This window comes from Hakea prostrata, unplaced genomic scaffold (genome assembly GCF_041222555.1).
Source record: "Hakea prostrata isolate BN-2017 unplaced genomic scaffold, UWA_Hpros_2 contig_7, whole genome shotgun sequence".
In the NCBI taxonomy this organism is placed as follows: domain Eukaryota; kingdom Viridiplantae; phylum Streptophyta; class Magnoliopsida; order Proteales; family Proteaceae; genus Hakea; species Hakea prostrata.
In genome coordinates this window covers 184,114-207,189 of record NW_028291126.1, presented here as the reverse complement: position 1 = coordinate 207,189, position 23,076 = coordinate 184,114, and the positions used below count along the sequence as shown (strand labels likewise).

General features: G+C 40.6%; 1 protein-coding gene and 2 pseudogenes across 3 annotated transcripts in view; 2 read left to right on the top strand and 1 right to left on the bottom strand.

Moving 5' to 3' along the window:
- The first annotated feature begins 923 nt into the window (after positions 1-923).
- LOC148999433 (putative esterase D14L pseudogene) lies at positions 924-2,925 on the top strand (annotated as a pseudogene).
- A 728-nt stretch (positions 2,926-3,653) lies between these two features.
- Positions 3,654-3,956, bottom strand: LOC148999432 (protein VACUOLELESS1 pseudogene; annotated as a pseudogene).
- A 712-nt stretch (positions 3,957-4,668) lies between these two features.
- The window catches only part of LOC148999431 (AMP-dependent synthetase and ligase family protein), an 84,530-nt gene continuing 66,122 nt past the window's right edge, over positions 4,669-23,076 (top strand). For all 3 annotated transcript variants that reach the window (XM_089141146.1, XM_089141144.1, XM_089141145.1), the window contains exon 1: positions 4,669-5,058. In XM_089141146.1, the coding sequence (XP_088997272.1) occupies positions 4,749-5,058 (310 nt within the window). In that variant the 5' untranslated portion in view covers positions 4,669-4,748. The remainder of the gene's footprint in view (positions 5,059-23,076) is intronic.

Genomic DNA, 23,076 nt, shown 5'->3' with positions numbered 1-23,076 from the left:
TGGTGTACCAACCCTCTCAACACCCCCTTTAGCTTGAGCATCTGATGCTACATTTCTCTTTTCATGTTCACCAGATCTGCAACAGTTGTAGGCACTTGAGTCTGTCTTGACATCCCTTGGGGTCTCGTGAGGCTTGTTGTTCCTCATGTTGATTTTCCTGAGGACCTCTGTCTCGGGATTTTGTTGGGTTACAAGTCCGATGTTGTTTGCTTACCTTGCCATGACTTGTCGTTTCCCACAGATGGCACAAATGGTTGCGTCTGACCCACATCCCTACCAAGTGGAAGGTTGATCCAGCAAAGGAAAGGTTAGCAGCAGGCCGACTAGGATGCTGAGAAGCCGCCTCCGAAGATTAAGTCAGTCAAGGATCAGACGAAGTCTCCAAGCTAAGTTTGCTCAGAGAATATTGAGAAAGTGTATGTCCATTACCTTTTGAGTGCAATCCCCTTTTAATACTAGGCAGGTTATCTTTTTTCACCGTAGGTGAGATCTTGCACATTCGCTCAATTGTCTCCACGAATAAATCCCCCAATGGTAGATTCTTTCCCTGTGCGGATTCATTTACTTTTTCATTCTAGCACATAGGTGGCCTTCCTTTTAGTGCCCCTTGATCGGTTTGGCAACTTCCCACCAACTAGCCGAGCATGTTGGTCATATGGACCAAGTGGACACCTGATTATGGATCCAATCGTATCTCGTCCGTAACAAAAGGGTTATACACTATTTTTTTTTTGGGGGGGGGGGGGGGGGGGGGAGGGGGGATTTTGCTTGGGAGTAGTGCCATGTGCCTACATGGCACTACTCCAAGCAGCGAACAGTTAAGATGAAATGTTGAGTCTTAGATTAAGTCATTACCGTAGATTTTTTGCACATGCAAGGAAATGAGTTCTAAGTGGGAGCAAACTCGATTTGCATGGTTCAAAATGAACCGTGATCTGTTTGAGTTGAAGCCTGGATTCGATACAGATCAATTTGCATGGAAGCACTTGGTTCTCACCTCATCAACAACCATCGTGTCATCTTCTTTGACAACATGGGCGTCGGGACTTCGATTTCGATTGATACTCCACCTTAGGAGGCTACACCTTCGACCTTCTTTCCATCCTAGAGGAGTTGTAGGTCGAATCTTGCATCTTCATCGGTCACTCCGTTTCCACCATCGTCGATGCCATAGCTTCCATCACTCGCTCCGATCTCTTCTCCAAAATCATCATGATCTCTGCCTCTCTCAGGAATGAAATTGTAACATAGGGGTGTCAATTTTCAACCCGAACCGTTAAAACCGACCAAACCAACCTATTATAGCCCGAACCGGCCCGAACCGATCCTTAATGGGCCGTAATTGGGCTGAGGGTCCTCAGCCCGAACGGTTTTGGACTAGCCCGGCCCAGCCCTTGTGTGTGTGGCTTGTCAGCCCGTTAATCTTTTACATAAATAAAATTAAAATATTCATGTAATTAAATTATTTTTTTGTATTGTTTAAATGTAATTAATGATCCATGAATTTCGGTGTTTGAGACGTTGAGACTCGAGTTTGAGTAATTGAGAGTTGAGTGTTAACACGTTTAACGGTTTAAGTTTTAACTTTTTAATTTTCAAATTTCATTTAGTTTTATTATTTTAAAATTTAAAAGTCTTAATTGATAACTCTTACTCTTACGTCTTAATCTTAATCGTTAACTTTTTAATTTTCAAATTTCATTTAGTTTTATTATTTTAAAATTTAAAAGTCTTAATTGATAACTCTAAGTCTTAATCTTAATCTTAATGGTTAACGCTGTTTCACCATCTACACATGATAGAAAAATCTAAATTCTTTATTTTTTGAGGGTGGAGGGTGGTTTGGATCAAGCTAATGTCATCACTTATCGTTGGATCTACTTGGAGTCTTCCTCCTCTATCTTTTGTAGTTTTGTGTGTGAGAAACCAAGATTTGGAGTTGAGGAAAAAATAAAAATAAATTTCAATATTGATTTTTAATTTAGTCCAAACCGTTAGCCAAACCGAATCCAAATCATTAGGCCAAACCGTTAGTCAACCCGAACCCAAACCCAAACCACACCAAACCGAAACCGCACCGAAACCGTTATCTTTTAAATGGGCTGGTTTGGGTTGGGGGTTTTTCAACCCGAAACCGTTAGGCTCGGCTCGAAACCGCTCCAAACTGCACCGTTGACACCCCTATTGTAACATAATCAATTTTAAATTCAAATTTGAAATTAGTTTTGTCACAAAAATCAAAAGCAAAATCACTTTCTTTCTTGCTGTTATGTTAAATTTAGGTACTTGGACAATGTGGACTACTATGGAGGGCTTGAAAGAGAAGATCTAGACCCAATTGTTTCAAGCGATGTGATCCAATTACAAGGCGTGGTGTTCAGGGTTTGCACTATTGGCGGTGGAGGAGATATGGAGTCTTTGGTAGTATAGAAATTTAGTCGAACACTATTAAATATAATGCCTGACATAGCTCCTTGCTTTCTATAGATATGGGCCAGCAGATTCCAGGTGTAAATAAAACTCAGAAAGCGCCCCGCTAACGCCCCTTGACTAGCTAGCAGCGCTTTTGGGGCCATAACTAGAGGGCAAAGCATAGAGAGGCAAACCAAGACTTACCGCAGCTCAATGAGGTACCAATCCTGTCATACTACCACCCACAAACTTGGGTGTAACTCAAACCATATTCTAGAGCGATATGAGGCAGTTCTTAGGTATTGAAGTATGGTCATTGTACCTTGTCATATAATGCAAAGCATGAAGGACTTGCAGGTGCCAATGGTGGTTTTCGAGTACTAGCATATACAACTAGGTGGTGATTCCATTGTTGAAGTCATGGCTTCCGATGGCCATCTCTCTCAGTTAAGCTCACCTGAAATCGTAATTCGAGTTCTACTTTGCCATATTCGTTTTGATAAAGCCGTATGAATTCATAACCGGTTCTTCTTTCTAGTGATGGCCCCTCTCTCGCTCTCTCTTTCTCTCTTGCCTAGTAGTTCAACTTATAGTGTACTGAATCTAGGCTTCAACTGAAACCGATCATTGTTCGTTTTGAACCGTGTGAACCAAGTCTGCTCCCACCTAAAATTTGTTTTCTTGTACATGCACAAAATCTATAGTGATGATTTAATCTAAGACTCAACGTTTCATCTTAATCGTTCACTCCTCGGAGTAGTGCCATGTAGACATTGCTCCCAAGCAAAATCAAGGGGGAAGGGGGGAGTTGGACATAAAATTATTGAAAGAGAAGTAAGAGTATATAGAAAACAAATTGGGGTGGTAGGAAATTAGAGACAAAAATTTTGAAAGAGTAAGAATACATAGAAAACATATATCTTAATTAAAAAAATAGGGTAATTTTCATCTGGACCCCCGAGGTTTGGTCCATGTCACTTTTAGTCTAGTTTAAGTTTCCTTTTGCATATGGCTCCCCTGTGGTTTCAAGAAATGATTAAATAAAGACAAACTTAATAGAAACTGTTAGTTTAATATTTTTTATAACAAAAATACCCTTGTTTTTATGATTTATTTATTTAATAAGTTTCTTTCCTTTATTCAATCTACCAAAACAAAAAATAATTAAAAAAAAAATCTTAGCAAATAACTCCCACTCAAAAACAAGATTGAATTTGCAAATTAATCATGAACGACACAGACTATATTTTGATCATCTGCCCATGCCATCCCACGAGACATCCACCTGGGTTCTTCCATATGGTCTCAAACAGCTGAACTCCAGCGCAATTGAAAATGCGAAGCTTGCGAAGGGCCAATTCTCCGTATAATAGAACAATCTTGGAATCGTCACGAATAATCGCAACTGGTCCACCAAAGGGAGCGCAGTCTACCTTGTAACAATTGAGATCGATGTGTTTCCACTGCATTGTGTAGATCTCAAGTTTGCGGTAATAGCAGTTGTAGAGGAGTTGCCATTCTGCTGCTACTGAAACAGCCGCCATTAATTGACTCAAAGGTTTTGAATTGTTCAGGGATGTCTTGCCGTTTGGAGGGAAGACCAAAACATGTTTGTGTTTGTGTTGGTGTTGGTGGGGGGGGGGGGGAAGAACTCTAGAATTCAGTTTGCGATTGAAGGTTAACAGATCAATTTCATTGCAAATCCTTAAATCGTTGGCGGCAATTGAATAATTTTTTTTTCTTTTCTTTTTGTGCTCACTTGCTCTTTGTACAGGTAAATGGAAATTTGACCTGTGTGGCCGCGACCTTTCAATTGTTGTCTTCTTCTTTCCTGAAATGAAGTAGAAAACTCAGGAAGCTTTGAGCCGCTACTCACCTCACGAGTTGAACATAGAAACCACCGATCCACAATAACGACGAACCCGTGTGGGCCTTGAGATAGTTATTATTGACACAAGGGTATTTTCGTCAAAAAAATGATTAAAATAAAAGTTTCCGTTAAACTTGTCCTTATTTAATCATTTCTTGAAACTACAGGAGCCATATGCAAAAGAAACCTATTTAACTGGACTAAAAGTGAAATGGATCAAACCTCAGGTCGTGATGAAAATTACCCAAAAAAAATATAGAAAACAAATACAGGAGACACAAAGTTTCCCTTGCATTCAAGACTTCCAAAATTCTACCCAAAAAAAAAAAAAAAAAAAAAAAAAAAAAACTTCCAAAATGGAGGAACAACTGCGTTAAACCTTAAGATTCTAGCAAATTGCGACACCCTTACAAATTTACTCTCCGCTGCGCGGGAAGATTTTTGCTCTAGTACTCAACTCTCTTTTATGCATAAATTGACAGTTACAGCGGAAGAGATGCACTGCTGCATCTCTCACGAGTTCTTAAAAGTAGCTTCTGCAAATCCTCAGAAAATCGCAGTAGTACATGCTTCGGGTGGCGTCCGGATTTGTAAAGAATTAGCAAGGAATGAAGAAGACGGCTTCTTCGATGGCCATCGTATGTCTTCGTACCCTCCGGTTTATGAAGGAGACGATTGCTTCACTTTCTCTGAGATTTCGGCTTCTGTTGATTATCTCAGCTGCCTTCTCCGACACATCCTCGACGGAGGGGACGATCCAAACTTGATCAGACCCAGTACTGAGACCGTTCGACTTTTTTTTTTTCTGTGTTGTTAGTTTCAATTTTCCTTGATTCAAAATGTCTTTGTTTCAACTAAATGTCTGTGTCTTAAGTAATTAAATTGCTTCCGTCTTTTTTGTCTGTGGTGGAAAGATGTTATGGAATACAGCATGGGATGAATCATCCTTCTTAGAAAAAAGCATGAGATGAATGAAGGAAATGCTATGGCAACTCAGTTCCAAGTCTTTAAACTAATTTTGAATGAAGAAATGTCGCGGCAACTCCAACTGAAACATATGAAAAATCGAATTAGGTCCCTTAGGGCTGATGCAAAAGTTTAGGATCTTGGGCCTTAGTCATTTCACCCTGAAAATCCAAAATTTTGGCCAAAAATTTTCTCCCCTCAACAGTTGCAGCTGAAGAGGTAGCAGCATCATTGGTGACATAGCACAGTCCATCCTTTTCATACTCTTCAACTGTCATCCTTGTGTGAATATCCTGAAAAACACAGGAATTGGGAAAGAAAGTCACTGTAGAATGTAAAGCTTCAGTAAGTTGACTAACAGATAGTAGGCTTAAAGGGAATTGAGGAACGTGTAATGCAGATGAAAGCCGAATGGAAGATGTGGGAGTTACTGAACTAGAACCAGTAACAGGAGCTTTAAGCCTATTATCCAATATTACAGATTAAGGGTGAGGGAATTACCATTGGTAGTGAACAATAAAGACTTACTAGATGAAGCCCAGATTCAAGAACCCCAGGGAGAAGAAGGTTTAGAGGAGAAGGCTACTGTACATGGATGAGCAAGTGTACGTAGTGGTGGAAGAGAAAATGCTGGAGGATGTAGTACTGGATGCAGCAAGACTCTGTAACTGTTGCAATTTTTGAGATATGTCATCAAGAGTGGCGTTATGAGATGATCTACTACCCTTAGTTGGACCATGTCTAGAGTTACCTGTAGTTGCCATCATGGTTGTCAAAGCATCCGCCTAAGCGGCTAGGCAGTTTTTCAACCGCTTTGTTAACATACAATTTTTTGCTGTTTTTTCACCTAATTGCTACCTCTTTGTTGCTTTGTGCACCTTATTGCCGCTTAGACGCCAAAATGATCGTCTTTTTGACATTTTGTACATAATAATATTATTTCTTGATTTTTTTAAAAATCAAATTTTATTCTACTAAGCCATATACGAACTCAATAGTTAGTCATTTTAGAATTGAGAATCAATGAATCATTAAATGGATAAGGCACTTATTTGGCATCACACTATCATAGAGGTAAGTAAAAATGTAAAATTACTACTTTCATTTTCTTACTTATAATTTGATATAGTTTATAGTCATATGTTATGATGCTTGATGAGATGAACTTATGCTTGTGTTCTTTTTTGAATAATCTTTCATAATTATGATTCTTAAATACTTTTTTTTTAGATGAATGTGATTCTTGAATGTTTGTTTAGCTCATAATATAAATTTATCAGCTTAAAAGTAGTCGTATTGAAAAATTTTGACCAAACTGCTTGGTTGCCTTATTGCCGCCTAGGCGCCGCTTGGTCGCCTAATTGCCTAGCGGAGCTCCAATCGCTTTGGTCTCCTTGCCGCCTTGACAACCTTGGTTGCAATATCAGTAGCTTCCATTAGATTTAGAATGATTGGCAGATTGGATCGTCCAATCTGGCTAACCATGCTTCCCCATCAATGGTCAATTGTACGATCAGATTTGCCACAATGAGTACATTTCCAATTGGACCAATCATCAGACTAATTACCACTACCATGACCACCACTACAGCCTTTCCTTGTAACATGTCCTCATCAATTGCCATGGTTAGCAATAAAGGCTGAGTTGTCCTTTTGAGAGGACTCCACTTTGGTAGGAGTAGCACTATGCTGAAGATGAAAGAAGGTGCCAGAAAGTGTATAGAAAGTCCCACCAGCAAGTACCTTTGATGGACTTTAGATCATAATTCAACCCAGCCAGAAACTTGGAGACAAAGAATTCATTATGCTGAGCATTTGACTTATCATATTGGCGGTTGGTGGCTGAAAAGTGTTCAACTTCTCAATCAAGCCCTTGAAAGAACTCTAGTCTTGTACATAGTACATTTTTGAAGCTAAAACTTCTTATAGAGATCATATACATGATTTATATTCTTCTCCGATAATCTGTATCCTTCAAATCATCCCAAACACCTGTGGCTGTTGCATGAAACATAATGTTGGCTGCTATACTATTCCATGACTATATGAGAGTGATGGCATTCTCATTTTTCCACTTACTATATCAACCATCACTAGAAACAGGAGGGTCAGATAATATATTTATCTCTTGCCACGATATACTCCTGGATAGCTTGGGCCCATAATAAATAATTGGAACTCCCCTTGAGCTTGATAGCTGTAATGGTAACATACACAGTTTCAGAAGTGGAAGCGAAAGAAACAGTAGAGTTTGCTTTGGTGTCACCCACCATGTATATAAGAAAAGCGACAGTAGCAACAGAAAAAGAAAACCAAAGTCTTTGGCAGAACAAGAGCAATAGTGCACTCCTAAAAAAGAAAAAAGAAAAAAACAATAGCTGAGATGAATTTATTTCCTAAAAGTAAAGGAGGGAATAAGCATAGGACCTGATAGTGCAGCCAACAAAAGATAAATGAAGTCAATCAACACCCTGAGCAATTCCTCAGAATAGGGAGAACATCACGGGGCCCAAAATATCCTGTGTCACAAGGAAAAGAAGCCCAAACAAAAGGGAAGAATTCTGCCAATGGTTGTTTTTGTTCTTTTTTTTTTGTTTTTTTTTTTTTTTTTGTTTTTTTTTTTGTTTTTGTTTTTGTTTTTGTTTTTGTTTTTTTTCTCCCCCTCCTTCTGGTCAAGATCTTGCCAGCAGCTAAAAGAAAATCCACTAAAGAAAACAATAACCTTGGAATGGGCTGGCTAAGGTGCAAACAGAACAGCTAACTCAACAACACTTCCAGGACAACACTTCTAGGAGTGCTAACCAATAGGTAACACGTCAGCTACTAGGATGAAAGCCCCACCTAGCAGGTCAAGTCCAACCAAGATTGCTTTTTGATCAAAAGATTGCAACAAGGTTACTGATGTAAATCCAATCCTAGTGTTAGGGTTTCTAGGAGAATCTCCCTAGGGCCTAGATTTGGGATTTGCCCAGAATCTTCTAGCAAATAAAGTAAAAATATTATGGAATGCCTATGGTATCCAAGAAAGTTGTTGGAATCTATTAGGAGGGGTATGGGTCCATCCAAAATTATGTGGGAAGGCTTTTAGTGAAAAGGAAAAAATTAGGGTTTTATCAAAATCCAAGATGGAATAGTTTACTAGGTAGCAGCATAGCCAGAATAATATTAAGGAAATTAGGAAAGGTAAAGGAACCCTGTAGTTGGGGCTTGCATGGGATTGGGAATGAATCTTGGGAAGGCTGTGGGTGGATCTCTAAATGGGCAATCTTGATTCTTTCTTTCTTTCTTTTCTCTTCTTCCTTCTTTTTCTTTCTGCTTTCCTTTCTGTTTTTTCTGTTACTGTTGCTGCAATTCAGAGGGATGGGAAGGGAGTTTGCGAGGGAGACGGAAGGGGTGGGGGCTATTGCAAGGGGCAGGGGAGGTGGGGGATGGGTTGGGGAGGGTCATAAGGGTGAGGGGCAGGGGCTAAAGGGGTCTGCGGGGGGTGGGAGGCCTGCTGCTGTATTGTGGCAGCAAGGGGGAGGAGGGATGATGTAGGAGAAACCCTAGAAACTAGGGGACACCTACAAAGTGGGCTACTAGACTCTTAGAATTAAACACCTATTCTTGACAGATAGTAAAGAAAGGAATTTGCAGCACTTGAAATCTGATTAATCATGCATGTAAGACAGCTAAAGTAGATAAATAAGCACAATAAGTCTTACTGGTAAGCACAACTAAACAAGAATCAATAGGGAAACAAGGGGATGGGGATCTTGGCACCATAACACTAAATTGAATGCAAATGTATTAAGAAACTTAAAGAAAAATAGAGCTGTTCTAATCAATATTAGATTTCTAACAAGGAATTCAACAATTAACAATGTAAAGGGAGTCTCGGGAAGTTTTTGTTTTAAACAAAACTACTGCCAAAGAATAAATGAGAAATATTTTGGGAGAGATAATGTTACCTGCTGAGCCTGGTTGCAAAACAGGGGTTATAAAGCATCTAGGAACAAAAATAAGAGAAAGAAAAAATATTTTGAAGTAGTGGTGAATCCTAGGAAAGGAGAAAAAAATATTTTGATGTAATGGTGTATCTGAGGAAGGAGAGTATGTGATAAGATAGAGGGAGGGAAAGAAAAGAAACAAAGAGAAGGGAATGGAGACTAACAAAAGAAAACTGGACTGCCGTATAAGGGAAAGAGGGAAGAACAAAGGTTTTAACAACCGTGGGGTTTGGGGAAGAAGAAGAATATTTCCAGGAAAGAAACTAGGTCTTTTTTTGAAAAAAAAGAGAGTAGATCTTTGTAGAAGAGAGCAAGGGGATTTTTTCTAGTGGGAAACAAGGGTGAAAGGAGGAAAGAGAGCTTACCTGGAGAGAGGGAAAAACTAGAGAGAGCTTATTTTCTAATTCTTTTTTTCATTCATTGATTGCCAAAAACGAATTCCATACAAGGTTTAAATAAAAAAGTTGATCCCTCACAACCCTCCCATGTCTAATTCCCAAAATAACCCCAACTTAAGTTGTATATATAACCCAAACTCAAAATAATTCAAAATTGGGTCAAAATAGACTCTAGGCCCAGCCCATAAAGACTCAAACATGAAATTAAAATACTTCAATAGTAAACTACTACCCAACCCACTAAGACTAAGGAAAATAACATGACAAACTGCCTATAAGCAGTGTTTCTCATCGAACCATAGGATCCTAACAATCCGATAACCTCCAAACTCATCATCCATCCACATAGATGCTGTCGTGGGATGATCTCTAAGTCGGCGTCGCCGGTAAACTCGGAACTACTCACTGATGACCTCATCAAGGGATTTCATCAAGGGATTTACAGGGATTTGCAGAACAAATGGAAGGGCAGGGATTGTCTTGTGGGGTTAGGGGAAAGTGAGGAAGGGGTTGGGGCTTGTTGGGAATGAAGGGGGAGGGAGAGAGAGGGCTTGCATTGGGGTGGTGTGGGACTTCTAGGTTTGTGCAAGGAAGAGGAAGGGTGGGGGAGGGCTACGGGAGAGAGAAGAGGCAATTGATGGGGGTGGGGATGTCACATCCCCCCAGCTAGTACCCTATCTGGAATACCCAGAGGTGTGATCCACAGCCTCGAAGATTAAGTTTAGGGTGATCATATACCCACATAGCACAATAACATAATCAAGAGCAAGAACAAATCATTGTATTAAAGTAAATTAAGAAACAATTAATAAGGATCTCAGAAGGATCACAAAAGAATATCAGAGTGCGGATTATAACAATATGTTAGGAACCTAGGATGAGGCCATGTGGAGGAGAGAGAGAGAATTAGGGTTAGTTGGGGGTAATAAATAGAGGGACAAGGGAGTGGAGAGGGTAGGGGAATGTTTTATGAGAGTTCTTAGGCAGCCGTGCTGAGGAACATCGTTGGGTGTGGGGGTGACTGGCACCATTAAAACCAGCTCTATCTTGTTTATTTCTTGCATTTTAGTATTGATTTTCTAAGGTATTAGAAGGGTCTTATCAACTGGCATCAGAGCATTCACGATCCAGGGAAGGGATGGCACTACCTTCGATTTTTGGTGAAGGAGAAGTTTAGAGATGGATTCTAGAGGTTCTTGTGTTTTGCTGGGAGAACCAAATCGAAGAAGAGTAGTGGTTGGGGGTGGCGATCCAACATTTGGAAGGAGAGGCACTCGACTGGATCTATTGCAAGAACTGGATGGAATTTACTTGTACGGACTTCAAGAAGGCGCTGGTTATCGATTTCGGTAGCAGGAAGGATGCAAAGCTTCCTCATATCGAATCTGCATCGGTTCTTGGAGAGGAGGAATCGCACTACCACTTCAATCAAGCGCAGGAAGCGGCCTATGGTTGTGGCCGATTAGTTGCAGAAGGTGTTTCTCACCGAACCATGAGAAGAGTGCCAAATAAAGGTTTGATGGTTGAGGCTATTGCTTTTAGCAATGGAATACAAAACGAGGGTCACACGGGGAGTGGGAGCTGGTCGGAAGCGCCTGGCAGGAATTAGTAGGTGACGACGAAGATGTCTGATCGCAGAAAAGGGAGAAGACAATGGAGTTTTAGGGTTTTTTGGGTTAGACTGGTTCACCTCAAACCGGTTTGTGGGTTTGGTCCAAACCCTATAGGCCAAAGATTGTGTTATTTGGGTCACATTCAGTTATGCTTTGACTAAAACCTAGGGCCCAAACAAACCCAATACAAAGATTAGGCCGCTAGACCCCCAAAGAAACCCCCTTGGGTCAAGCCCATTTCCTTAACCCCAAGCCCAACACATTTTATTAACCCATATTTCTTAATGCATTCCATTTTCATGACCCAAAGCCCAATCCAGCCCATCAAACCAACGCCCAACGCATTTCTTTTAACCCATGGTTTTATGTATTTGAACCCCACCCCTTTTCACCATCACCCATGGGTCTGGCCCATTTGGTATACCCAAAACCCAAGCCTTCTAAGCTTTACCTTGAACCCAAATAATTCAAACAGATCAAGACCCAAATCGAAAATCAGCTTGAATTAAACATTTACTAGAAAAGTGGTCCCCTAGGATGAGGCCATGTGGAGGAGAGAGAGAATTAGGGTTAGTTGGGGGTAATAAATAGAGGGACAAGGGAGTGGAGAGGGTAGGGGAATGTTTTATGAGAGTTCTTGGGCAGCCGTGCTAAGGAACACTGTTGGGTGTGGGGGTGGCTGGCACCATTAAAACCTTAATATTGGGGAGCCTTCATCTTCAACCTCTGCAACTCACGACGGAAAGGGAAGCGATGATATCAGGGATGCGGCGATGAAAGTACGCCCTGACCAACAAGGGAAACCAGCGACCTCTACCTCCCTCTTGAGAAAGCCTACGCATCTGATGCAAAACCTTAAGGGAGAGGTGCAACAAACAACACCGGTGAAGAAACCCTCCTCCTTCACAACAACAGTTGAACTGGAAATTCTGCCAGTGAAAATCCAGGGTGGAGGGCATCATTCCCTCGGTTTTTCGCCGGAAATTTTTCTCGATTTGCTTGGGGGTCTGTCCTCAAGTGGATTCCATTCACTTTTTCTTCTTTGTGGTGGTTATACATTCTGCAACATCTTTTCTTGGTCTTCGCTGCAACCACATCTTAGTAACGGTAGCGTTGCACCTCCTCAACTCCCATCTACGTGTCTATGGTGTTTGGTATATTGCTCGAGAGGGACTGAAATGGCCTAGTTATGTGGCACACAAGTGAAGACTCAACCTCAAATTTTCCATCACCTTGAGGACAAGGTGATTTTTGAGGGGTTGGTAGTGTTAGAACCCTAGGATGAGGCCATGTGGAGGAGAGAGACAGAATTAGGGTTAGTTGGGGGTAATAAATAGAGGGACAAGGGAGTGAAGAGGGTAGGGGAATGTTTTATGAGAGTTCTTGGGCAGCTGTGCTGAGGAATACCGTTGGGTGTGGGGGTGACTGGCACCATTAAAACCAACTCTATCTTGTTTATTTCTTGCATTTTAGTATTGATTTTCTAAGGTATTAGAAGGGTCTTATCACAATATTAGAGTATAGAGTATAGTAGAAATAAACTTTAAAACAAAACGGAAGGTAGATCAAATCTCTAATAAATTTCAACTAAGAATAATAAAGGAACTAAGAATCATTCTAAAGCTAAACAAAATGAGTATCTATGTCCATCCAACAATGTTTAGACTTAGATGTCTTTGACTTCAGTACGTAACACTCTAGCTCCATGGTCTGGCTAATTCTAGTATGCTCTATCGTCATACGAGTATGCTTCATTGGATTGCTTGTAGTCGCCAAAATCTTGGAAACCATACTAGTCACACGCCGTGGCCTCGTAGTTCGGGATTTTGCAGTCATTAGTACCTACAATACAATCTGAAGAAAAACATGTCCCCCGAAGGGTGAGCTTAAAAGAACTTAGTAAGTAGTTCAAACACAATTAACAATTATAAACAATCACAATCTCAATAACAGAAACAATATTCAAAATGCAAAACAATCATAATGGAATGATATGAAACAATACGTGTGCAAGTATGCTTCTAATTCTATGAATGCTAGTCTCTATTGGCAAACACGCATTAAGATATATCACCATACTCCTCTGGGTAGGTCTCAAATCACTCTCCCTCAAACTTCCTAGTCCATTGGGTTCTCCGTGGTAGTTGGTTTAGGGCATCCTTCCCGGACATTCCATGGCTAGGGTTTAGGTCAACACTATTGCTCACCACCATTGGTATGAGTATTGATGCGTGTCAGGGTTAAACTTAGCCCAATGCAAGTCATCTACTGAGTCACATCTACTTTAGGGTCGGATACGTCAATTTCTCACTTCCCGCTATCCTTTCCGGTATCTTTCCCCCTAGAGTCACCGTCTCTTTCTTGGTTACGTAGACTCTTAACCGATTGGTCATCCACACATAATAAATGGGAAGTTCTTGTGTCCCCTCATGCTTCTTGCCTTCTTGTGCCCTAAGTATGTCAACCAGTAATCAGGGAAAGCACCAAGGGGCACCGTAGAAATGTGTCCCATACCACCTCCACTGGTGTCCAATGATAGAAATGCCAAAAGGGCATTCCCTATTCCCCAATCACAACCTAGGCAATCACATCACATCATGATTCCATACATATATCAAAGCAAGATCCATTCACAATCCAATCATTCCATTCATAATGAATATGTAAATCACATTAAGAATAGCATACTGTAATTACTAATTACAAAAGTATAACAATAAAGAGAAAGTTCTAAAACAGTAGCTAACATATGCATACAAATCTTATCATAGTATAGCACATAATGATGTCAATTGTGAGTGAACGTACTCACCTTATAGTCAACTTCGTAAACTCCAAATAAGAGATCAAAGGGCAAGTTCAAAATCAGCAAAATAACCCTAAACAAACATGTAGATAATATAAGGAACAAACCTTAATGATCAAAGACGAAAAGGAGACCAAACAGACTAAAGTTGTTGTCACAGACACCTTTGGTCGATTGGCTTGGTCGATTGGATTGACCAAGGGGATCGACCAAAGCTACTGTGTACGGATAGTAACTTCCAACTTTGGTCGGAAACTCTTCGAATGACATCGGAACACTCCGAATTTAATAGGAAAATTCTAAAATAACATATAGAGACTATCTATGATGATCTAAACATCAAACAAGGCCATTAGAATAGAAATCTAACAAGTCACCTAATAGGCTTGATTCGTGGATTCTCACGGAAAGGCTGGAATGAATGGAGATTCATTCTAAAGATAAGAAAACAGTAGATCATGCATAAAAAACAACCTAGGAATATATCTAACATAGTTTAGAATCAAATAACTACAGTTAGAGTAAATCATGGTCTCATGCTAGATCAAAACATTGAATAACATCATATTGCTTAAGGAAAACAAAGAGTGAATGGAATTCACTTTAAGACTATAAGGATCAGAGATAAAGTCATTATAGTAGTGTAGGACCTTTCTTACAATCAAAACAAGTAATAGAAAGAGTAGAGAGAGTAAATCAATAAAGTATTGGATTGAATACTAACCTTGTAGAAGAAGATCAATGGAGGAACTTCGCTTGGACGCTTGGGGATCTTCCTTAGCTTGAAGAGGAGGCTCCAAGGTTCTTTTCACGTTCTCTAGAGGCTTAGAGGCGAAGTGGTACGAATTGGATTTAGGTTTGAATATATAGGGCTCCCAAAACCTAAAATTTCCCAAAATAGTCAATTCTGCCCCGAAGGTTGCTTTGGTCGATTGGATCGACTAAGCAATGCCAAAGGTCAAAACTGCTGAATTTTGGTTCTCGGAAACCAACCCTACCACTTGGGTCCTCAACCAACTTAAGAAAGGGTCTTACCTAACTTCATAGGACCTTCTAAGGGTGTCAACACTGTATTCAAAGTCCATCTTCTTCCAAACTCACTCGGGGTTTTCATACTAAGATCTTCATTAACAACCTCTACTGGTTTTAGGTCAGACCTAAAGGGGTTCAAAAGGGACAGTCCACCGCTGTCTTCTTCCTTCACTTTGGGTCTTTGGATCTTCACTAAGGATTTCCGGATTAGGATTTTGCGGGATTTCATAGGGGAGCTGCTGTACTTGTTACTCGCTGTTACTTGAGGAAGATGACTTTGAATGCTTGAAGATGCTGGAAATGATGATGGAGATGCTGATCCTTGAACGAAACTCTTTAATTCTCAACCATGGCCCCCTCAACTAGGAATCAGGATTCTTAACTCAATTTTATTCAATAGTCAGACTTAAGCAATTACAAAGAAACGATAGGCTGTTTATAGCCTTCTAGAAGACTTTAACATTATGTGGGATTCTTTAACAGACTAGGATCCCACCACATGATCTCAACCCTTGAAATAGAATCTAAACAACAGACGCATGCTGAAAGTAAAAGACTAAATAGCTTGAGATAGCAGAATCGATTTCATGTAATTGTCTTCTTATTCCCGGCAGCCTCGAGTCTTCTTATGCGCAGCAGAGTCGATTTCAAAGAGAGAGAAATTGAGATCGAACGTAAATCTGAAACTGTCTTCTTATTTTTAGCAGTATCTGTCTTCAAAGAGAGAGAAATTGAAATTGAACATAAATCTGAAACTGTCTTCTTATTTTTAACAGTATCTGTCTTCAAAGAGAGAGAAATTGAGATCGAATATAGATCTGAAACTGTCTTCTTATTTTTAGCAGTATCTGTCTTCTTGCTTAAGTTGCTTCATAGGCACGAAGTAACCATAAAAATAAATACTCTTTGTTTTGTTTAATAAAGAGTATTTAGTCATAAATACAGGAGCAACAATTGGTGCCTGCACACCATGAAAAAACTGAGAACCAAAAGAAAAGAGCAGCAGCAGGAGATAGAAGAAGCCCCTTTGATTTTGTTCATAGTGGGTTGAACTGAGAAAAAGAAGGGGGGGGGGGGGGAGTTGATTTGGATCAAAGTCGCACACGTACCTGTAGGAACAAGCCCCAAAATCAACCCAGGAAGTAATGTAGCCCCAAAATTTAGGGTTTGATTTTTAGGATCTTCTGAAGTAGGTCCAGCACTCAATTAGGGTTTCTAAGGGTAAACTAGGATTTTTAGAAGTTCTGGCCAGTGGGTTTTTGGGCTCTAACTTTGCTGGTTTTATGTTTCAGATTTAGGACTCGGGGTTTTTTAAGGTCTGGTTTAGGGTTTTATGAAGCTTCTAAAAATTCTGCAGAAGTCCAAGGTTGAAGAAGACTTGCAGAAAATTCCAGATTAGGGTAAAATAGGTTGGGAGGGACTAATGACTTAGGGAATGTGTTCCTAGGTTAGGGGCGATCCTAGGAGGGGGTTTGGAGTCTAGAGGGGTTGGGGAAGTGGGGTTTCCAGTGGGTTATCCCTGCTGTTTGCACAGAAGCAGGGGGAGAGGGGAAGCTTGCGGGCTCTAATGGAAGGCCAGGGAAGTAGGGGAAGGTGTTGGAGTGGGTTGCAATAGGGGTGAGGTTGATTCTCAGACCTGAATCTTATGGGGAGGCTTAGTACTTACTTGTAGTTGAAGAATTGCAGGAGCCTTCTTGTAGAATGCTGAAAAAGTGAGTGAGGGTCTTGAATGTTGAAGAAACAATGCACCAAGCCAGCCGCAGGGTATCCTCAAGGACCCCACGACTTCCACAAGTCAATTTTTTCAAACTCTATTTCATTCAATAACAAGACTGACAATTACATAAAGACTTAGGCTGTTTATAGCCTTGTAAACCCAACTAAACTCAAATTGGTAACTTGGCCCTTAAGTAAACAATACTTGCCAAATTAGGACTCACTCACTCACCTAAACAACTCATACTAATACTCCTAAAAGGAAATAACTCTTTCCTATTTTAGAGCAACACTAGGACTTACCTAAAATAGAATTACCTTAAGATAAGGTTTCCTAAAACTAAGGAGCCCTATCCTAACAACTCAAGATTAAGTTTACTGGACTGTAACTCTTAAACTACTGACTCAGACAAAAAAGTAAAGGTTAAGATCTCTTGTCCTGGGATCGTAGGGAGTAAAATAAGACCTATATTGGGCCCCAAAGAGGGGCTTGGAAATGACCAGAATACCCTTGGGGTATTCGGCCAGCCTTGGGTGCATCTTTTGGGTCTGGTTTTGTGCACAATTTTAGGGGGCCCATCCCTTGTTACATCTGTAAGGTTGTAGGATGCGACTGCAGTGAGAAGGAGCTTGCTTTCATGAGGTGACAAGTTTTTGATGGTTTTATGGAGCATGAACGAAGAAGAAAGAAAGCCAAAACAATGTTACGTTATTTTTCACATGATCAACATCAGCCCATTATTTGGCATAGTTGGAGTATTTTAGAGAAGTCCCAAGATCTTATTACATGAAGACTTTAGTCTTGAGAGATTTAGAAGTTTAGTTTAGTTACTATTTTTGTTATTTAATCATGTAGCAGAATGATAAAGCCTTTTAGTTACTAATTTTAGTTATTCCACAAGATTTTATTGTCAAGGTTACTAGGTTATTAGTCTATGTTTAGTTAAAAAAAGTTTCTATTTATTGTAGAACTTTAGCTAAGCTATGTATAGGCCATTTCATTGCAGAAGAAGGTTAGACTTTTAGAACTTTGAAATTAAAGGCCTTGTTGCCATTTGCATACGGGACCAAAGTTGTGATCGGGTGGATGATGAGGTGGTGAAACTTGATGAGAAGGAGATTCCATAAAGCGATTTTTAGGTATCATAAATAAAAAAAGGTATAGAGGATGATGTTTCCCAAGAATTAAAATAGGATGCTTGAAATGGAGAGGTGCATCCAGGGTCTTTTGTGATCTACATATTAAAGCTCAATGGAAAATTCCATAGGACCATTGTATGAGCAACTATGATGTATATTGCGACGTGTTGGGCTATCAAGAAGCATAATATAAATAAACTTACTGTAGCAGAAATGAGGATGCTAAGATGGATGAGTGGCAAAATTAGGAAGGATAAGATGAGGAATGATCATATTGGAGCTGGTGATGTAAACCAGGATCTAAGGTTAGGGATTACAAGGTAATTTCCCTAGATTTATGGTTGTCTGGGAGATTCCAGCTAATAAAGATGAAATTCTAGGGTTCCAAAGGGTGTTTTCTCATCGTAGAAGTCAGTGTCAATCATGATGTGAACAGGGTTTAGGTTATTTGCAAGATTCTTTTTTAGGGTTTTAGAGGGTTTGGCTAGAGGGAAAGTTAGGGCTAATCCTTGCTGGTTCTGCTGCACAGAAACTGAATTACCAATCAGATTAGGAATTGACTGAACTGAACTCAACAGAATCAGCTTTCAAGAGCTTCAAATTTTCTGCAGAATCTCAAGGAAGAAGATGAAGTGCAGGTTATTCTAAGTTAGGGAAGTAGGGCTCATTTGAAGAAAATAATAGAGGGGGTTATTCCTAGGGCTCATGTGATCATAATGGAGGTGAAAGAAGCTTGAAAGGGGCTGGGATTGAGGGTTCCTAGTGGGAGTAGGATGGGCTGCCGTCAGGAAGAGGGGGAGGGTCACGATGACTGGGGGAGGGTCATGATGACTGGGGGAGGGGTTGGGGCTTGAAGGAAATTAAAGGAGAAGGGGCAGGGGGTATTTGTGATGGGGTGGGGATGGTTTCCTAGGTCTAACAAGAGGTGAAGGGGCTGGGGAGGCTATGGTGGTGATGGGTTGGTACTCTAGGGTTGCGTAGGGAAGGGGAAGGGGTGGGGAGGCTGTGGAAAAGGAGGGGAAGGTTGGTGCTGGAGTTGGGAGTCATCTAGTTACTTGGATGTTGGCGATGCTTGCTGGGATTAATGATTTGAATGCTGAGAATGCACTTAAAAGTTGGAGGCGGAGGATTAGAATTCTTCACTAGACAACCGTAGGGTCCCTCTCGAAGAAACCGTGCTACCTCTTGGCAAAAACAATCATTTCGTTTATTAAGCAATCTCAAAATAGCATTACATGAAGAGACTATTTATAGTGTAAAAAATCCAATTACATTTTGGACTGGACTCTTAATGATAAAGCAATTCCTAACAGGTAAGATAAAGAATCTTACTTTATGTGAACTAACTAATTTTCACTCACTTTGGACTCATTCGAAACAATTTTAACTTCAATTAAGATTTTCCAAACAAAATAAAATGAACTCAAATTAACGAACTTGACTCAACGAAATTCTTGTAAACCCTAAAAATAATTTCAGAAATAAAATAAGAAGGGCTGGGCCAGCTTAGGGTGGCTTCTTGGAGCCTTCCTGTGGCCCCTGCTTGAGGTTTTGGCTAGGGGGTTCTTGTGTTTACATCAGCTAGTCTGGAGTAGCTTCGATGAATGATAAGCTACGAGAAAGTCATTTGAGGTGGCCGGTCACATTCAATGGAGGCCTGTAAATGCCCTTTTTCGGAGAAGTGGTTTAGTCCAAATTGAAGGAACTAGAAGATCTAGGGGCAGACCTAGGATAACCTTAAGAGAAGTGGTGAGAAAGGAAGTGCATAACTTAGGCCTTGTATCTAGTATGGCCTCGAACAGAGCTGATTGGCAGGCAAGAATCCATGTTGCTGACCCCCTTTAGTTGGTACAAGGCTTGTAGTTGTTGTTGTTGTTGTTGCCATTGCTTATGGAGTAATCCATGTTCAATAGCTGAGATAACTATAGGTGAGGAGTGAGGACCTAGGGTTGAGATACCGCATCTCCTTATCCCCTTTCTTCTTCTTCTTCTTATCCTTTTATGTTCTTCAATGTATAAAAGACACAAAAATGTGGAACTTTTAGTTATTATATTTTGTATCTGACGATGATGTAACCAGCCCCAGGCAGTCCCAAAATAGCCTAGAAGGGGCCCAAGCCTATCCCGAATAGGGCCCAAACCAGGGGGGGCCGAACCTGACCAAGGGGCAAAATGGTCATTTTCACTCCTTGGATCGAGTCTATGTCAATAGGGTTGAGTTCAGAATAATTTCTAATTTCTAATTCTGTTTTATTTTTCTAATTTGGAGTCTTAGTGGTTGAGTAATTGTGGTAGTTGTTTGTTTCCCTTGTGGTTTGAAATTCTAGATTGGCAAGAGTCTTGTTGGGTTGTTTAAATTAGGAATGGGTTATTTTCTTTTAAGGAGTCCTATTTTGAGTTGTTAGGAAAGAGTTATTTCCTTTTAAGAGTCTTATTCAAGTTTGTTTCAAATTAGGAAAGAGTATTTGAGTCTACTTAGAGTTAGGTGGCTATAAATAGCCTAAGTCTCATTTATTTGGTAGTCTTGATTACTGAATAAACCAGAGTTTGAAAATTGGCTTGTAGAAGTCATGGGATCCTGAGGGACACCCTGCGGCTGGGTTTGTGAATTGTTTCTTCAAAGCTCAACTCTCCCTTCACTGCTTCTAACATTCAATCATAGAATTTTCTGCAAAGATCTTCATTCCCAAGTAAGAGATCCCATTCCTAACCCTAACCACCTCTCTCTCTATCTGCAGCCTCCTTAGCCCTTCCCCTCAGTTTCAGATCTTGTGAACACCCCCATCCCCATCACAAATCATCCCTGCCCCTGCACCCTAGACTTTCCCCTTACAGCTTCCACTCATCTTCTTCTTCCTGAAGCGCTCTCAGTCCTAACCTGAGTAGGAACTCCTAGTACCCAGCCCTAAACACCCCACTTACACCTTCATTAGAATCGCAGACATCCTCAGTCTTCATTCCTAGTTCAGTTTTCCCAAGAGCAACCTTATTTTCTGAGTTTGAATATTCCTGTACTTCTTCGTTGAGAAGTTGCAGAAATTTTGAAATTTCTGGAAAATTCTGAAACTTCCCAATTCCCATCCCTTTCTTCTTAATTCAGTTCTGGATTCCGGACAACGAATAACAGCGCTTTGAAGCCACAGAACCAGCAGCCCTAGTCCTGACTTCATCCCTAGCCGAAACCCTAGTTTACCCTAAAAACCCTAATTGAGTGCTGTACCCATCCTAGAAGATCCTGGATATCTAACCCTAAATCCTGAGGTTACATCAATTGGTATCAGGGCTACATGAACCAGCGTAGTTAGCATTATGGATGAGCGAGAAATAAGTCAATAGCTAGGACAAGTTCTCAGTCACACAACTGAGGTGAATTCCAGGCTTGCAAACTTGGAAGGAAAGTGGGGGATCAGCAGCCCTAGTCACTTCATAAAGAATTATGCAGTCAGTAAGTGTCCTCAAAGAAGGGGAGATTCAGTCTCCTATAACCACCAGCCAATTCCCCTAGAAGAAGTACACTGTCTTCCTCTAGAAGCAGAGCTAGATGACTGTTCTGACAGTGAAGAACTCTTGGACAACCCACAGGAGTATGAGGAGTTACCCACTAATACACTAACATTGCCCCTGATTTCCAAGGTCATTCTAGAGGAGTCCCAAGGAGACCAGGAAGCCTAAATCGTGGAGAACTAGTTGGAGTTCCTAGCTCTTGAAGACGAGACACTAGCATATACAAAGATTGCACACTTAGAGGATATTGAGGTTAAGGTCAGAGTAGCTAAGGAAGAAGTTGAGGCACCCACTCCTCCGTGGGTTCTTCACAGTACAGGAGGGGCATTGCTACCCATGGATGTCTGATTCCTTCCACCACCCATTCCTGGTGAAACTGGACCTCCCTTGAGTCTCCCACTTCTAGAAGGAAATACTATAAACCTCCTACAAGCCATAGTAGTGATGATCAAAGTGCAGACATAAAAGGGCTTCGAAGGCATGACCATGATTCCACCCTTCCTCCTAGGGCTCCTCGCACATAGACCCCTAGGATTGAAGAATACATGACTTCCAATCCAAGTCCACCAAGGTTCTGTCCAAGGAAGGTACAAGCAACAACACCTACTACTTCCTCCCTATTGTAAGATGCGAGGAAGAATTCACACCAAGGATTTCCAAGGCATTGATCCAGGAGAGCTAGAGAAGCACATTCATCAGGAGATGGATGTTTTTAAGAAGGGGAGAGGTGATGTAACTAGCCCAAGGCAGCCCCAAAAGAGCCTAGAGGGGGCCCAAGCCCATCCGGAATAGGGCCCCAACCTGGGGGACTGAATCAAACCAAGGGGCAAAATGGTAATTTTTACCCCTTGGATTGAGTCTATGTTAGTACGGTTGAGTTTAGAATAATTTATTATTTTTAATTCTATTTTATTTTTTTATTTGGAGTCTGAGTGGTTGAGTAATTGTGGTATTTGTTTGTTTCCTTTTTGGTTTGAAATTCTAGATTGGCAACAGTCTTGTTGGGTTGTTTAAATTAGGAAAGAGTTATTTCCTTTTAAGTGTCTTATTTGAGTTTGTTTCAAATTAGGAAAGAGTATTTGAGTCTACTTGTGTTAGGTGGCTATAAATAGCCTAAGTCTCTCATGTATTTGGCAGTCTTGATTATTGAGCCAGAGTTTGAAAAGGGGTTTGTAGAAGTCGTGGGATCCTGAGGGACACCCTACGGCTGGGGTTGTGAGTTGTTCCTTCACTAGGGCTGTTGGAATCCATGGTTCAAATACCAATTGATGTAACCTAGGATTTAGGGTTAGATATCCAGGATCTTCTAGAATGGGTCCTGCACTCAATTAGAATTTTTAAGATAAACTAGGGTTTTGGCTAAGGGTGAAATCAGGACTAGGGCTGGTTGTTTTGTGGCTTTAAGGCTCGTTTGTTGGTTGTTTGTAGTCCATAACTGAACTAAGAAGAAAGGGATGGGAATTGGGAAGTTTCAGAATTTTCTGGAAATTTCAAAATTTCTGCAACTTCTCAACAAAGAAGAGGAAGAAGCGCAGGAATTTTCAAACTCAGAAAATGAGCCTGCTCTTGGGAAAACTGAACTAGGGATGATGACTGAGGGTATCTGCAATTCTAGTGAACGTGTAAGTGG